We start from the raw sequence: 17,313 nt of genomic DNA, 5'->3' as shown, positions 1-17,313 counted from the left end.
GGCATTTGCAGTTTCCAATTTGTTTAGCTAATGCTTTGTAAAAGTGTGATGGGATGTTTCAAATTATGCTAGCTCGTGTGACCTGAAAGAAACACCTCTTTTCACAAGTCTAGACAGAAGAGAGAACGGACTCAACAGAGCCTTGCTGGCCATATACCCACGGTCAGCGTATCGCTGCCCTAACGAGTTTCGGACTTTATTTAAAGAAAAAAAGCTACACTTTCACTCCTTGCAGCGGACGAAACATCTTCTACAGTTTCTGTGACCAGCAACCGCACGTTCATGTATTTCAGTAGAGAGCTGAGGAAGTGGAGCGGTCTGACCGAGGCAACGGCTGTCAGTTCCCAATTTACAGGGATGGCTATCAGGCGTTTTAGATGTAGTCCCTTCTCTGAATTGGATCATTTTTGGAAGAGTTGAAATAAAATTAGTGCAGGCGGCCTCACTCACTGTGGAGTCCTGACCTTCGTATGCTTTTATATTTTGTCAGAGTTTCTGCAGGTAATGCAAACCACTGATGTGTCTCATTAATAGCTGCCTGGAAAGCTTGAGGTGTGAGAGCCTTTTTGGAGCTGAAACGCCTGCCGAGGCCTGTCAAATATCCGATGAAATACCCACTGATGAGTATTTGGTCATGCAGCTTACGAATTTGTGGGCCTCAAGCCACAGAAGGCTTTGGACCCAACAACAACCAGATATTTAGTTTACTAATTTTTTTCAGGCTCCTGTTCACCTGGTAAAATCAGCTGAAACCAAATATGAAAGCCAAGGCACCCCTGCAACCTCATCATCACGGAGAAGCACCTAATTTCCACAGAGGCTCCGGGCTATTTGCAGTCTCTGGTTAGGTGCTTCCTTGCGTCCCACACTGAGGCCCGTAACCCTCAGGCATATGGGGTTTATAAATTTTGCCCTGTGAGCCTCGTAAGGCTTTCCTCTTAGAAATTTTTGGAGATCATACGTCAGGATGGCTGAGTCCAGGAAATAAGCAGTTTGATCCCTTTGCTGAAAGTTCAAGAAAGGGGCTGGGTCCAGCAGTCCAGGAGCAGAATAATTAGGATCCATTATCTCATGCAAACAGGATCTCCAAAAATCACTTCTTTTTCTCCGTGAAAAGATTTGTGCACTGGTTTTCCTCACAATGGCCCAAATGGTTTTGTGAGAATGCATGGAGGTGGAATACGTGCGTCACGCATATTAGAGGATATGAGCATCTGGTTTGTTGATAACCAGTTCTTCTTCAATTGACCTGAAGAATGCCCTACTGGGGAGAGCATTATGAACTAATGATTAGATTCAAAGCTATTCGTGATTTAATGGTCACATCAAGTGCCAGTAACCTTCTGCCCTGCTGTGTTTTTATGCTACTTTTGCCGTCAGTAATGTTTAAAAAAATAATAAAAATAAAAATAATAATAAACTGGCAGATGGTGTGCTCATCAGTTTCCAGCGCTGAACAAATGGCTCAAATTAGTCATAGGGTGGAAATCGAGAATAGGAGCCTTTTACCGCTTGCTCAGGGGCACACCAAGGATGATGACCGACCAGCAGGATCAGAATTATTTGCCCAGGCAGTTTAGAAATGAGTAGGTCGTTGTTATGGGGGCAGTTGCACCCCGGCTGGTGTGAGACCTGCCAGCAGCTCTGGTCCCGCCAAGGCAGGGCTTTCAGCAGCAGGGGTGATCCTCGGCAGCTGGCACCGCAATTCCAGGCTCTCTTGCTTGGCATTCTCCGTTTCGCGTCCTACCGTACGCAGCGCAGCAGCCTCGCGGTGCTGGGACGCGAATGCTTTTTGTCAGCTCCATCTGGCTTGCGGTGTTTCCGTAAAGCTCGAGGAGGAGGAGAGTCCCTTTGGAAATAAAGCTTACTGTTTCATTGCTCTCTTTAAAATGCCCGAAAGCAGTGCAAAATCCCTGGAGTGAAAGCCCTGCACCGCCACGAAATACTTGTGGGATCCCGGGGTAGCTGCCAAAAGTCCTAGTTATTTGTAGGAGGCGACTGAGAACGCTGCTGAAGCGTTAGCCTGCAAAAATGCATCAGAAGCATTTTTACATCCGTCAGATGGCTACTGCTAAACTCTCCACGTATGGGTGTTCGTATGATCCTATTTGCAAGCTGCCCTGACTCAGCTGAGGGTGTGTTTGGCTTCTTGTTGCTGTTGAAGAGAGGGGTAGGCACTAGGAGACCTGACTTCTTCAAAGGAACTCTGTGAACACCTCTTCTTACGAGTTTCAGACTTAGTCTTTCTTTTTTTATGATTTTTTTTTCAGATGAGTATTGGTTAAGCACCGAGAAATGCCCCGAAGCAGGTACTTATAAATCTAGTTTGATGTTAGGTATGACCTCAGTTACAGATTTCAGCGTGTGTGGATGGATGGATGGATAGCACATTTCAAAATCAATACACAAATGCTATCAATCAGAACAGGTGTACATCAGAATATTTTCCAAACAGTCATTGACAGAGGAAGGAGAAGCACCAGAGTGTAATGAGGGATTTCCCTCCTCTTCTTTTTTCCTTAGGAAATTAATTTATTAAGGTAGACGCTTGCAGTGTCCCAGGAAGGAGGCTTTTTTTTTTTTTTTTTTTTTTTTTTTTTTAAACTGAAAGGCAGAGCCAACAGTAACAGAAAGAAATGCTTCTTTATTTCTGTTTGGAAGTCAGCATAAATAGATGGACAGCAATACAAATGCTGTGGCTGAAATGAAATAAGTCCCAGTTCAACAAATTGAACATTATTTGCTTGCTTAACTCTTGTTCTTCACCTGATTGCCCAGGAAAAGTCCCTTGCTCTCCAGGCTTATCTCCAGCGCTGTACAAGGAGCCGGATGACTTATCGGGACTGGAAAGGGGCAGTTGTGCTACTTTGATGAATTGGCTATGTCCAGCAGTGGAACAAGGCTGTAGTTTGGATTGGCAGGTCTGATAGCTCTTTGGCTTTATTTTTATTATTCTCTCCTCCCCTCCAAAACAGCCTCTATCATTGTAGAACGCTACAGCAAAAACATGTCATTCCTCGGATGAATAAACATAACTTGTATTAAAAATCTACTGCTTTGTTTTAGTGAGGCATTGATCAGCAGAGTAAAGATCTCAACTTATCTGATGCCTTTGTGTTGTTTTGCTTTTGTTTTTTATTTTAAAGTACATTTATTATGTTAACAACTAATTAAGAAGCAATACCTTAGAGAGCAATACTTTGAGAAAGAAAGCTGCCACATATAAACAAGCATGTAAAATCCAAGAATTAAAGGGAAAACTTAAATGTTTTGAGCCGTACTGACAACAGAAACTGAAAATACTGAGATCGTTTTTCATCAATATTTTAGACTTTTCAGATCAAAAGAGAAAAAGGCCATATGTTGTGCAGTGCATGATTCAATGTCAAATTCAATGCGTGTTCCTTGGGAAGTTGTCCTCAGTTCGAGTGAAACGGTGGGGAGTGACCTAATAAGCTGCAGTAGTTGTCATGTTTCATAAAAAACAAAACAGACTGATCAAAACGTAATGCATGATGAGAACAGCAAGGGACAGGAGTCCTCAACTTATTTCTGTATACCTACAAGTGCGCTAGAAGATCCGTAGATATTGAGGCCAAAAGGGACCTTAATATCTAGTCTGACCTGCTATAAATCACAGGCCACAAAATTGCACTCCTTCTACCTTCACGTCCGTATGTAATTTGCAGAAAGGTGGCCGGTTTTGACTTAAACATACGAAAGCTGAGGAGAGCAGTCCTAACCAGTCCCCCTGTGTCTCCTTCAGTATTTCATCCCATGATTAACCATATCTAGTTATGGTTAACTAGATATGTTATTAAACCGAGTACAAATTTAAAAAAAAAAAAAACCCTACATTTTAAAACAGATGTGTTTTTCAACAAACTGCAGCTGTTTGAGATAGCAGGCCTTGTTTTGCCTTCTTGTGCAGCGGGTTAGTTCTTGGTTACTACAGCACCCTCCTCATTTACCAGCCAGCGACTTGAAGACTTCTCCCGTTGCTGCTGTGAATTCTCCCAACGCCCAGCCCTTGCGTGCCTCTCGGCCCCGCCGCTGACGCCTGCCTTTTGTCTCCTTTCGCAGAAAATCCTAACCATGATCCCGACCGAGGAGGAGAAGCAGAAGATCCAGGAGGCACAGCTGGCAAACCCCGACGTCCCCTTGGGCAGCGCCGAGCAGTTCCTTCTCACCCTCTCCTCCATCAGCGAACTCTCTGCCAGGCTCCAGCTCTGGGCGTTCAAGATGGACTACGAGATAGTGGAAAAGGTGAAGGGGAAGCGGGGAGACGGGGTGGAGACTCTTCCGAGGCTTTGCTTAATATTTCCCTGACCTTGTTATTATATGAGCCTGTATTTTGAGGAAACGGTAAATGGGTCGCTTTTGTTTCGGTGGCCAACCAGGAAACAGCTAAAATGATCCTTCGTAATCTGTTCCTTCTATAAAAGAAAATTAGAGATTATGTCTTCCTTCCTTTAATTAGTCAGTAATGATATTGAAACAAAGAGGAGGGCTAAATCCTTACCACATTTTCTCCAGATGTTGTTATTCAGGAAATTCTTACTTCAGAGCAGCAGGAATTTTTCTCTGGATAAAGATTGAATGAGGACTACAGTAATTCAGCCTTACATCGTGAAAATGACAGTATTGATCTTGCATCCATATGAACTAAGGAAAACACCATCCGTTAAAGTTTTTTCTGTTTATAACTCTCTTGCAAAGTTACAAACAAAAGACAAGACATCCTTCAGGGGTGTTCTGTTCAGTTCAGTCACAGACAGTTGTTGCCACCTTCTTCATGGATGGTATTTATTCACAGAACGCTGTCATTGGGTTGTCTGTCATGAATGATGAATCACGGACAAAAATTTCAAAATGACAGCGTATAATTTCGGTGCATAGGTGAAACAGAATGAAACTGTGTAAGCGATTTCAGCTCCTTGCTGACTTTCACAAGCTCTTTTGGGAATCTCAGCGCAGGAGCCTTCTTCTGGCTGCACTTCTGGTGCATACCCCATGCGTTGCTCTTCAAGCAGCTCTCTCCTGTATATGTTAATTTTGTATGCGCATCTGTGCGCATATATGTATATTAAAAAAATCGGTATAACTTTATGTGGTATGGATTCTGAGAAGTGGGACATGCTTCTGAAAAAGCCTTGTGTTTACCTAGCTGTGGTTATTTAACAAGTTATACAGCAGTGGCTTGATTTGAAGTTGATACTGTCAAGATTACAATCTCTGCTTAATTTTCTTAGATTTTAGGAAATGGAATCGCTCTAATATTCAGGACTTTTTAGTTGTGACGTTTTAATCTTAGACATTTACATTTCTGACTTGTAAAACATAAAATACTTGTGTCTGGCCTGAATACTTTTTAACCAGTTGGTTTTGGTTTTTTACTCTGGTACAGCTATTTATTCTGCTTTGAGGTTACCACAAGGCTAAATTGTTCCTTTCATGTAAGCTGAGTTAGCTGTAGCTGTTAATCTCTGTGTGTACCTAGAATTTCAAGCTTCCTCTCAAATCAAAAAGTAGCATTTGAAGCACTGCTAAAAGCTAAAGAAATTCTGATAGTTTTCCTATAATGTTTATGCCACAAAGTTAATGAATTGCCAGCTAAAATCCATGTAGAATGGATGCTAGTGTAAAATGTCTTAAATACCTAAATTGTTCAAAGAAGCGATTCCTGGAGTGAAGATAGGACCAATATTTTTATCCCTGTTGAAAGGTAGATAGGCCTAAGTACAGTACTTACTTAAATGGTACAGGAAATTACATACGATGACTCTGATAAAATAAGAGGAGCACGTGATAAGAAGCCTAGCAGATAAGCATAGATATGACAGACAATTTGGGTCTTAGTTGGGTGAAGTGGAAGATACGGGATCAGACACCAGAGGTACAAGAGAGAGCGAGCAGTCTCTCCAGTAACAAAAGGTTAAAGTCAGAGTTTAAGTTCCAGGTAACCAATAAACACAAACATTATTTAGGCTGAGGTAAGATACCATGAGCATATTCAATTAAAAAATGCAGTAGTTTGCATTAATGATTAGGACAGTAAAAGTCCCGTGACCTGCTAAAATTCTTCTGTTCTTGACACTATGTTTTTGCAGAAGATCCATCTGTAAATGGGCAAACGCTTCATGAAACTTAGGTGCCAGATCACTTACCTCCACAATTGTTGTCATTTTCTTTTAATCCAGCATTTGCTTGATTTTTTTAAAATTTATTTTAAAATCAGGAAAATTCATAACAGTTCAGAATGCACTCATATTAGTTACGAAGTCACACATATATTTTATGTAAGAAATGAATGAACCTTACTGTTATTTCCATGAATCTGGAACTTTTAGATGGTCCATGCTGTCAATGTGTGAAATACCCGAGTTGTTGATGTAAGGCTGGGGTTCTCATTCATGAGACTCTTTTGCTGATCAGCCGAGAACAGAGTTTTGCCAAAGGTCTTGGCTCCATCTCTGACAACCTGAAAGGAAAACAGCATGAAATCGTTCAAGAAAAGGGTTAAGTGAGATATTGTTCATGTTTGTAGAACAGCTTTCCAGGCATAATGAAGTCAGTCATCTTTCTTGGATTGAATTTAATTGATTAAAGCAAGTCAGGGTACATTTGTAGGGAGCAGCCTCAGACTGTGAGGGGCTGAACTGGATGAATGAATACTCATTCTTTGCTCTTTACAGAAAATAAAAAAGGAAAACCCTTTCCAAATGATCTCTTTGATAATGTGTGTACTGTTTTGAAATGTTAACATGTTTCTAAGGCACTGGATGCCTACTGAAGGTCATCAGTGGAACAATAATTTTTCTCACCTTTCTTTTGGTATCATATTTTAAAGGCACAGACAAAAGAGGTAGAGTTTCAACTTTAAATCTTCATTTTCAGACTTTTGATTGCTAGTTCTTTGTACTGAACTATTTATGATGCAGATGCTGTCAAATTTCATTATCTCAAAGGGAGTTTAATGGTCTTAGAAAAAGGAATAGAATCTTTAGTTGTCCTAAATCAGGTATTTTTTTTTCTTAAGGTCACTGTGGTCAAATATATCCTTATTGCTGACAACTTTAAAGGATCATAAATGAATATAAGCTGGTGTAGAAATGAGAATAGTAGAAATGGTAAAGAAAAGGGCTTGCTTCAGTTTCTCTTCTAAGCAGAAAGATTACTCCTGACTCTAGTCTCCCTGGAGATACTGTGCTAGAGAAATAAGCGTTCAAAAAGATTCATTGCACCCATATAGTTGAGTTAATTTGTGCGTGTGCATCAAACATTTATCAGGCATTATCAGATGTCTCACAGCCAGAAATTTTGGACCAATCCTCAAATTTCATTCCAGCATAGTTTTTTAGGTGAAATATAAAAACGTGATAAATAAGGATACGCGGTACCTAAGGATATGTGGTAGCTCTGTGTTATGTATCTGCCCGCTTTAGGTAGAAGGTGAGTTTTATAGGGAGCAAGAATGGGTATTTCATCTGATTATACAGTATCTAGCACATTGGGGTTTATTGCTTTTTAATGCTACAATAAAATAAAAAATAAAGAGTAATTATAAATGTGTAGTAAGTACAAGAAAGTCTAAGCTTGGATAACTTGCATGTAAATAGCTAAATGAAGGGCTACAGTATGGCCTGCTTTGGAAGCCTTTTATGCTACCTTTTTATTCACCTTCAGAATTTAAATTAACCTTTTAGGAATGGTTTTTTTAACAGTTTGCAAATTGATACAAGTAAAATACTTCAAAAGCCTGTGTTTACAGCAGATGCAGAGCAGTTTGATTCATCCCCATAGTGCAAGAAAACAGACTAAATCACCCCTGACTTTAAAGCAACTCTAAGAATTCTGTGCAGCAGTTTATTGATTTTAGTTTAACTTGATAAAGTCTTGGATTATTTAGCACCTCTCCTCTGATGGACAAATTACTTTGCTCACTATGGCATCTCTTAATTTGTCTCAAATTTGCCATGTTCTTTTCTTTTCAAGAGACGAATTGTTCTCTAGTGACTAGCAATGCATGTTTCCTTCATCTTTGTGCTCTTATTTATGGTAAAATATCACTACAGTTGTTGAATGGCCCATTGTATTTCTCCAAGAGAGTGAAGTTCTCGGCTATTTTGCCTCTTCGTCTAAAATAACAGCTTAATTTTGGCTTTTTAGCTCATAAAGAGTGTAATAATTTGGGAAAAGAATGCTGCTCACGGATGCTTTGGATGGCATTTGGAGATAGAAACAATGTGAACTGTTACTGTGCATACAAAATAAATAACCCTGGGCCTCACACACAGACATAGAAATAAGCTCCGTCAACTCAATTACCCTCGCCCTCTTCCTTTGAACTCTCTGGTGTAGTTCACTTCCCGAGGTAATGGAACAGAATTTATGTTTCCAAGCCTTATCAGTTTACATACCTATACTCAGATAACATGTGGATGGAAGATGCATTAAGTTAAAAGATTAAAATGAGAACACTTGTAAAGCTTGATGTTTACAGAGGGTTGGTTTGGGGTTTTTTTTCAGTTTTAAAGTCACACAAGCACAAAACCATATCTAAAACTCAGAGGTGGCCATCATTTGAATAAAGCTTTAGGGTCAGGCTACAAATGTCCAGTCAGCTAGCATGCTAACTTTTTGTTTGTTTGTTTTTCAAAGATTAGAAAAAATAGCTATAAGAAGCTTTTTTATCAGTTGGGGCAGGGGGACGTTCATGCATCTAACTCAAATGCAGCAGCTCCTTCTCTGATTCTCCTGTTTGAAATCACAGAATAATCCCCAGGACAAGTAAGGCTGTTGCACACATAGAGAAGCAACATTAGGAAAGTATTTTATGTATTTTTTTGCTGTCCTTGCATGTGATTTATTAGCTGGAACATGGAAGAAAGCCAGCACACATGGCCAGTTTGCACTCTGCGAGACGCCAGTTCAGGAACTTTTTGCAGTAATTAATCTAAACGGCAGAATTAAAAACTCAAAGCAGCTATAGCCAACTGCAGCCTTCACTTTCTTGTTTCTGTTCTCGTGGCAGGAGGTTGCAGAACCACTTCTAGACCTGAAGGAAGGAATGGACCAACTGGAGCACAATAAAACTTTGGGATTTATCCTTTCTACTCTACTAGCCATTGGGAACTTTCTGAATGGAACCAACGTAAGCCTGATGTCCCAGTTTTTCCCTTCAAAAAACGGAAGTCAAAACCATTATGACAGTTGCAACCGAGTATTTATTTTGTACCAGAAAAGTAATTTAGAAAACAGAACCACCTTTTTTCTTTTTATTGTGTGTCAGAGTGCTCTTTGTGTCTTTCAGCATAACCTGAAGGAAATGTGGAGCTAGGCACACTTCTGGTGTAACTCCCTTGAGTTTAGTGTTGATGCTCTCCATTCAAATTGTGACAACTGTGTCACGAGTCATTTCACTGCAGATGGACTGATTTTAGGCCTACTCTTCAGCAAATTAAAAATAAATAAAAGCAATAAGTTTCTTTTGTAGGATACTTCTTCTTCTCTCCCCTCTGCCCCTACTTGGTAATCATTTTTGTCTACTGATCTGCATGGGAAAGAGTAAACGTTTTTATTTATAATTTCTTCCCTTTTTTTCCCCCTTCCAGGTCAAAGCTTTTGAGTTGAGCTACCTCGAGAAGGTTCCAGAAGTCAAGGACACGGTGCACAAGCAGTCCCTCCTGCACCACGTCTGCACTATGGTGGTGGAAAAGTTCCCAGACAGCACTGATCTTTATTCAGAGATCGGGGCCATCACGAGGTCAGCTAAGGTATGTGTAGTGGGTAAATATATATATATGTTTTTAAAAATCCTCTTTAAAGTGAAACATTTAAGATTTGATTTTATTCTTTGATTTTGTTCCTCCCTAGTCACAGCACTTTTTATGAATGTGGATTCATTGTGTCATCCCGACTGAATTTCAAAGATGCCAGTACTCTCTCTTCTTAGCTTTATCTCCGTCTGTCAGGTGGTTTCCTCATCAGGGCACTAATAGGCAGCCACATTGTGACAGCCATTTTAATGTTATATACATCATTAATGTATATAACTATTAGGAACTATTTTCAGGTTAACACTTTATTTGACCAGTATCTTCAAATACATTTATTCTGTGGTTTGGGGGAATCTCTTTTTTAAGGCAGATGCCTTGATTGTATTTTAAGGGCAATGGAAGGAATGAACTTCCTTGGTAATAAAATTGTTTCCAGAATGAAAGTATCCTTGAAATATTCTGTTTAACTCCTTTTCTGTCTTCCTCCTGACAATAATTTTGATGATTAGGAGTTAGAGAAGATAAATAGAAATAAAGGAAACTTGTGGCAGCACCTCTTTTTAAGAAGTGGTAATCCCTTGGCTAATGCATAGGTCTGGTCAGTGGCTCAATTTGGTATGCAGATTATTTATTGCTGCTGCTAGCAGGCATGATAGAAACACTGTAACCTCACTCTTGGAGCTCTCAGAGTGTGAGATATCATGGATGACCCTTAAAAACAGTATATTATTTGATTAATGGAGTAAACATGACAGAGTATCATCAAGAGATAACAAACATGAAAATTCTGGTTTGGAGTCGTGTCTCATGTGAAAATGGAAATAATTACAGCAGTTAATACTACTATCCATCTAGTCCAGTGTCTTGATTCAGACAGTGGCCAATACCAGCTGCTTGAGAGGAAAGTACAAGAAGCTTCGAAGGAGGGGGAAGATCTCTCCTGGAAAAATCTTATTTCATGAGCCATAATACTCATTATATGCATCAAATGGAGGAATGATTTCTTTTCCAAAAGACACCTTGTTTGGATATTTGAGGGAGGGGAACCCTGTATACAATTTTTAAAAAAACTGCAAAATCAAATCTTAGTTTGCCTCCTAGCGCAGTTCTTGTGACAATGAATTCATTGTCTAATTTTGTCTACTGTTGGATTTGCCAATTTCAGGATTTACTGTCTGAATATATTGAACAGTTGAAACTTTTTTTTATCTCTCTGTTTCGTAGAATAACTTAGGTTGGAAAGGACCTCTGAAGGTCATCTGGTCCATCACCCTTTTCAGTGCAAGATCAAGTTAAACCAGGCTGCTCAGATCCTTGTCTAAGTCTCAAATAATCCTTTGACATCTTTTTTTGGACACCATTTCCACACTTTGTCTCCATCTTACCTTTTAGAATGGGTTAAACAATAGCAAACACAGTATTCCAGCCTCTTCTTATAAATGTTATATGCCTACTATGTTTGTCAGTTCTGCTTGTGCTATCTTTTGTTAGATGTCCTGAGGTTTTCTTTGTGTTTTTTGACTGTTGCTATTCTTTTGACGCTAGTCGTCTTTGGGCAGTTCACAAGGACATCCAGGCAGTCTCCTGAGCTGATCGGGCAATTCAGAATTCAGCCCGATGCACAAAGGAGTCCGATACTGCCTGCAGTGTGCACTTTATTCCCATCTACGGTAATGACCATGATCTGCTGAAGCAGATTTACTGCTTATCTCTCAAACCCCTAATTATCTTAAATCAGGACTAATCTGGATAATTTCTTGCCATCTGTAGATTTTACCCTCTCAGTGTGCTTCCTTGTTTCCAGATAACTTTGAAATACGAAGTACAAGCCATGAGACACCTGCTGTTAACCCTGTCATCAGATGAGAATCAATATGCGTTCCTTCTTTTCTTTTGCTCTCTTAACCTCACACTTCATAGGTAGCCTCCCATGAGGCTCATGTAAAGATTTTGAAAGCCTGCTTTTCTTTACTTGCTCTTATCTGTCCACTATTTTATAAACATATTCAGAATCTAGTGATTATTTTGATGTATTAAATTTCCTGTTATTCATCCTTTCAGCTAGGTTACCAGGTATTGCAATAAAGCTTGGAGCTCCGCAGTCTTCTCAATCAGCCTTGCTGCTTTCGTAAAGATAGGTGAAGCTTTTGCTATCCTCTGATTCTTTAAGTTATTAAGTGTAGTGAAAGCATACTCATTTTAGCCAGTGGCTCAATTTCTTTATTTTAATTGCTGTCAGAATTCTTGTCTTCTGCTTGTTCACTGCTTTGTAAGATACCATCCTCCTCCAACACATTAGTTTCTGCTAGCAAGTATTCGAACCTTGCTATTACTTCATGTCTATTAAAAAATAAAATATAGAAAAATAAAAGCAGGAGCCAGAAGAGGTTTCTCCCCAACATCCTCTGTGGTGAATTTAGATGAAAAGAAGTCTTCTTGCTTCCCTTCCCTAACTTTGTCTTCCTCGGTTTCTTTCATCCCCAGTGATCCAGTGATGCTATGTATTTTCATTTTTTTGGATACCATAAAGGAATTTGTGGCTTTTGTTTTATATCCTTAGATATGTGCTCTTTGGATTCCATCTCTGTTCTCCTAATTTTCCTCTTGTACAGCCTATGTTTAGGCTCTGTTTTATTGCCTTCACTGAGGTTGGTTTCTCATGTTTGGAAGGTTTTGATTTTTTTAATGTTTTTTTTCTTTGAGTGATTCTTCATCTCTTAACATTTAGGTATATCAGTTTCTTATTTCCTGCTTTTTCTCGTTGTCAAGAAGTTATTTCACTTTTTTTTAGATTGGGACCAGGTTAATCAAAAAATGAAAATTACTGTGAAAGAGAAGAGCCCTTATTTTCCAAAATCCACACCACCATGTATGGTGTACTCTCAAGTGAATCTTCTATTTTTCAGTCTTAGAAAGTGGAAGAAAGATTAACCTAATGCTGTCACTTATAAAAAATTTTTAGGTCTAAGAGCATACAAAATTGAGCACAGTCTTTCAGTCTGTGGTTTGCTGATCTAGTGGCCCTGCCCAAAGCGGACAAAATTCTGAAAAGGCCAGACAAAATCACATTAAGAGAAATTATAGCCTTAACCTTCCCCGTGACGCCCAAGGTCTCCCTCCTTGGGATGTTCCTGCATGTGTTATACCACTGATGGATTACTGTAACAAGCTCTATTCCCACTCGATCTTAGCTGCCACAAATCAAAGAGTTAGGACATGGAAGCCATCCAAGCTGCCCTCTTCAAGGGAATGTTCACAGACGGGGCGAAATCTTGGTTTAGGAAAGCTGACAGGAAAGGAGAACTAATATTTCACTGTGGATTAGGCTGTATTTTGAGCTCCATTTTGTCTACAGAGATCTTTCAGAAACCACAAAGGCTAAACAATTTCCATCCTGTAGATAAACAGAGATGCCCCTTCCCCTGAGATGCACATCATATGAGAATTTCCTGAGCCTCAGTTCATGAAAAAAAAAAAAAACATAAAGAAAACAGGCTGCCTCACCAGAAAGGAGTTAGAAAGACCAGAAACAAAATGGCATACTTATTGCAAAACTTGGGGCTTTTTGTTGAAGGGCTGAAGTCATAAATGGCAAAAAAAGCAGACCTAAGTGAAAAAATTACCAAAAAATAGAATTCTAGATAAATAAAGGTATTCGTGGTTGTATAAAAATATGTAAGATCATGCAGGGCACTGATTGTTTAGCATGCCATGATTAAAAGCACTTGCTGCTTTTTTTTTTTCTTTTTATTTTGTAGCATATTTTAAGTTGGAGTTGTACCAGAACTGATGTACCTAATACTGAAGCAGACCCCCAGAGTTCTGCAGTTAAAGTCACCGTTGTTCCTAGAAGTTTCCTTACCAGTACATCAAGGAGGGGTTGCATCAGCACTAGGTTCTTCTCTGTTAGTGAATAAAAAATGTATTCTGGGGAAAAATGCTCATCTTCTCTCTCAACCCCATAAATATTTTTCCCCATGGATCTGAAAGCTGGCCAGCTCCATAGAGTAAACTAGTAATTGTCCTTTTCTTTCCCTAATTTTAATTTACTTACAAGATGCCAAACTTCTGGCTGGTTTTTAACCCCTGCAGCAAGATGCTTGGATTAGTTGCGGATACCAGGCAATGGAAAAGCAGGCAGCTTTTAAAAGTAAGCCATAGGAGATGTTAACAACGCAGGGGAGGGGGCAAGGGTTGCTGGTAGGAAAGAACTTAGGACGAGACGAAGACCTACACAGGGGAGAAGGAAGCCCGCAGCTGCCCTCCGAGGGACTTGGCAGGGAGGCGTGGGGAAAAAAGGAGCCGGTTGAAACAGAAGTGCCGTTCTGGCGTGCTGTAGCGTCTGCTTGACGTGCTGGAAAGCAGAGAGAGGAGGAAAGAAAAAAACGTAGGGAAGGTCGCGCTGCCTCCTGCGCTGCTTCAGTGGAGTTTCTCTTGTCTCGCTTGACAGCAAGTATTTGTGTGCAATCATCATTCGAGTGTGCTTTCCCTACGTTATTTTAAACAAAAATAAACGCCGAAAGTCAAATTGTTTTCCACAGAAAAACGGGGTTGGGGGATGCAAGGTTTCTTATGGTTGTACCGTTCCCGGTGATGCCGGCTGCAAGGACCGCGGCAGCTGCCCCAGCTCCTGGCGCGGGCCGGCGGGAGCAAAGGGGAATGCGGAGCGGGATGAGGCAGATCCTGCCGGCTGCAGGGCGGGCTGGGGCGAGGGCGAAGGAGCTTCCGAGGCAGACGGGACTTGGAGGTTTTGTCTGAAAGAGAGCAAACGAAGCTTAGCACGTGTGCCAGCACCGCGGCGGTTCCGTAACGTTGCAGGTGGAACGACCGTCGCGTTGCAGGGAGGAGGACGCCGTCTGAAGGGACCTGTGTCACCGCTTACTGGTGTTGCTTCTCTTCATCCCAGGTTGTGGGAACTGTCATACAGCATCTGCAGAAAGATCCCGTGTTAGTGTGGCGGTTGTAGATTGTTTAAGGAACTAAAATGCAGTGGAGATACGGCTATAATTGGAGGGACTCCTCTGGTCATACCTCAGTAAGCACCTCTGTCCTTCAGTTTTTAATTAGCAGATCGATTCAGGCGTTCTCATTTCCAGAATTGTTTTGGCAGGATGCCACCTCTTACCCTAGGATTAGAAATGTCTGGGCAGAACGTCCTTTATATCTTGCTCGCTTTTGAGAGCTGGCATCTACTTCACTTAAAACGTGTGACCAACAGCGTGCAAGTCGGACTAACGTTGGTCTTGGGATAATTCTTGTGACATTTGGTGAAGCAAGCCAGTGTGGAAATACTGGAGGAGACAAGAGTTTTGAACGTATGCCACAGAAGGTTGCTGCACTCAGATGATAGTGTGTTTGCAAGGAGCAATTCTCAGAATTTCCTTTGGCGCTGAACCAGCTCAGGAAAAGAGGAAGATTTCGTGTTCCCTGCCAGAACGCATCCCTGTAATAATGTGAGAATGTATGGTCTGACCCTAATTATAAACAGCTCAGACTATGCTGTGGTCTGCTGCAGAAACTATCTTGAACTTTGAAGAGAGAAGGATTTTGTCAGTGATTATGTATATCTTTCTATGATGTGCGATAAAATAGTTGTCATTTTATTGTGAATTTAAGGCAACATTTGTCACTGTGAAATCATCAATCTTATATTTAATGCACCTTGTGGGTAGGATAGAAATGCAGAAATCCAGGTCTTCCTTAGAAATCTGGGTTTGAGATGTTCACCACTAAAAGAAACAAGCTGTAGCAATAAACACTAAATATACTATCAAGCAATGGAAGACACATACAAGGATACTGAAGCTACGTAACAAGTTATTCACTGGCCTTCAGAACAAAACTTTGGATAATTGACAGTGATTTTGAAAAGAAGTGCTTTTTAAGCAGAAACCTCAGCTTCACCAGTTTCCCTTCATTTATTTGTTTTGTGTTTTTTTTACTTCAATCCCGTTGCGACATTTTTGACCCTTTTCAAGGGCTGAATGTAAATACAGGAGGCAGGAAACTCAGGTGTAATCAGGTGCAGCATCTTTGATTTTAGGACAGTTTTGTACTCTCAGTAGTGGCAGAGCTTAGCCCAGAGACTAAAGGAGATTTAGCTGGAAGAGGAAACGTGTGTGTAGAGTGCATTCCAGCTGAGGGAATGCTGAAGAAAAATGACCTGTTATCTCACAGCGGCTACAGTCGTTTGCTGTGTATGGCAATGCATACCTGGAACTGTATACACTGCCCTTGGGAATATATAGTGGAAGGCACTTTAGGTTTGAGCTAATGCATTTAACTCCCAATGTCACCTCAAAGCAGCCCTTCCTCTCTCTCCCAACAAATCTTAAGAGTCCAATTCCTGTGTTGCCGTGAGATATTTGTGGCCACACGGAGAAATAATATCCCGACCCAAAGACCAGAAAGGCTCCCTGGTACGTGTCCTGCCTGAATGACTGGGGCATGGTCTAGTATTTCATGAATTAGAAAGTTTTACACTTCTGTATGCAGCAGGTGATATTGGATGTATGGCATGGAGTTGAACTTGAAAAAAATAGGTCTTTTAAAGGACCAGTGTTGATGGAACCTGAATGGGCAGGGAAGTGAACGCTGAGCCATTTGATGGTGGTGGTAGTTTTGAGTCAGGTGAAAACCAGCAAGAACAGAAGTCATTTGAGCAGTAGGTGTATCGTGTGATATTGAATTCTCAGCCCAATGAAGTGAGAAATCTGGTAGAATTCTTTTTTGTGTTGTTGTTTATGGCAGAGTCATCTGTTACTATAGTAGCAAGCAATAAATAATGATATAAAGGGATTAAAATGAGTGCTGGCGTTGCTGGCATGTGGTTGGAAGGTTTTATTCTTTGTCTGAGTGTCATTTGTGCAAAATATGGTGGTGCATTAAATTGAAAAATAGATTTTTATGTTTAAAGTTTCCCAGTAGTGACTTAGAGCAATGGTTTCCTGAATGAGGCTGACCCTGCGGGGCTTGTGTCACGTAAACTAGTCTTTAAATCCTATTTGGATAGACTCTCTCTGGCTACTCCGCTCTGATGCAACAGTGTCTACAAAGGCGCTTCTCAGAAGACCGAACAGTGGCCCTAGGAAGAGATTTCACAGATAAATAACAAATCGTTCTGAATATTTTTCAGTAGTGTGGTTGTGAATGAAGAGGAACCTGGCAGGAGAAAGGAGGAACATATCAAATATATCCCAGGAGCATTTAGAAAGTTGCTTTATTTAAATTGGTTTACAAATGAAAATAAACATTACATAGCGTCTGAAAAAGAAGACATTTTTATTTTGCATAGCAGCCTAAGACCACTCGTTCTTTTGCCTGAGGGAAAAAAAAGAGATTTCTTTTTAGAATTGTAGCAGAAGGTAGCAGTAAGCAGGAGCAGCAAGCTGCATGTCTTTTGCACATATATGTACTGAGGAGGAAAAAGAAGGATATATGTTTCCACCCTCCTCCAAATCCCGGGGCCAGATACAACACCCATGCACGGCTATCCAGGGAGAAAGCTGTAACGACAATTTCACATTACTGCTTC

The 17,313-nt window shown here is 40.5% G+C and overlaps 1 protein-coding gene across 10 annotated transcripts in view; it reads left to right on the top strand.

Moving 5' to 3' along the window:
- FHOD3 (formin homology 2 domain containing 3) overlaps nt 1-17,313 on the top strand; it is a 397,395-nt gene that overhangs the window by 342,035 nt on the left and 38,047 nt on the right. For all 10 annotated transcript variants that reach the window (XM_030011913.2, XM_030011904.2, XM_030011902.2 and 7 more), the window contains 3 exons: nt 4,084-4,266; nt 9,035-9,154; nt 9,615-9,776. In XM_030011913.2, the coding sequence (XP_029867773.1) occupies nt 4,084-4,266; nt 9,035-9,154; nt 9,615-9,776 (465 nt within the window). The remainder of the gene's footprint in view (nt 1-4,083; nt 4,267-9,034; nt 9,155-9,614; nt 9,777-17,313) is intronic.

Source organism: Aquila chrysaetos, chromosome 4, assembly GCF_900496995.4.
Source record: "Aquila chrysaetos chrysaetos chromosome 4, bAquChr1.4, whole genome shotgun sequence".
Classification (NCBI taxonomy): domain Eukaryota; kingdom Metazoa; phylum Chordata; class Aves; order Accipitriformes; family Accipitridae; genus Aquila; species Aquila chrysaetos.
The sequence above is the reverse complement of the archived record's forward strand: the minus strand, read 5'-3'. Positions and strand labels throughout refer to the sequence as shown.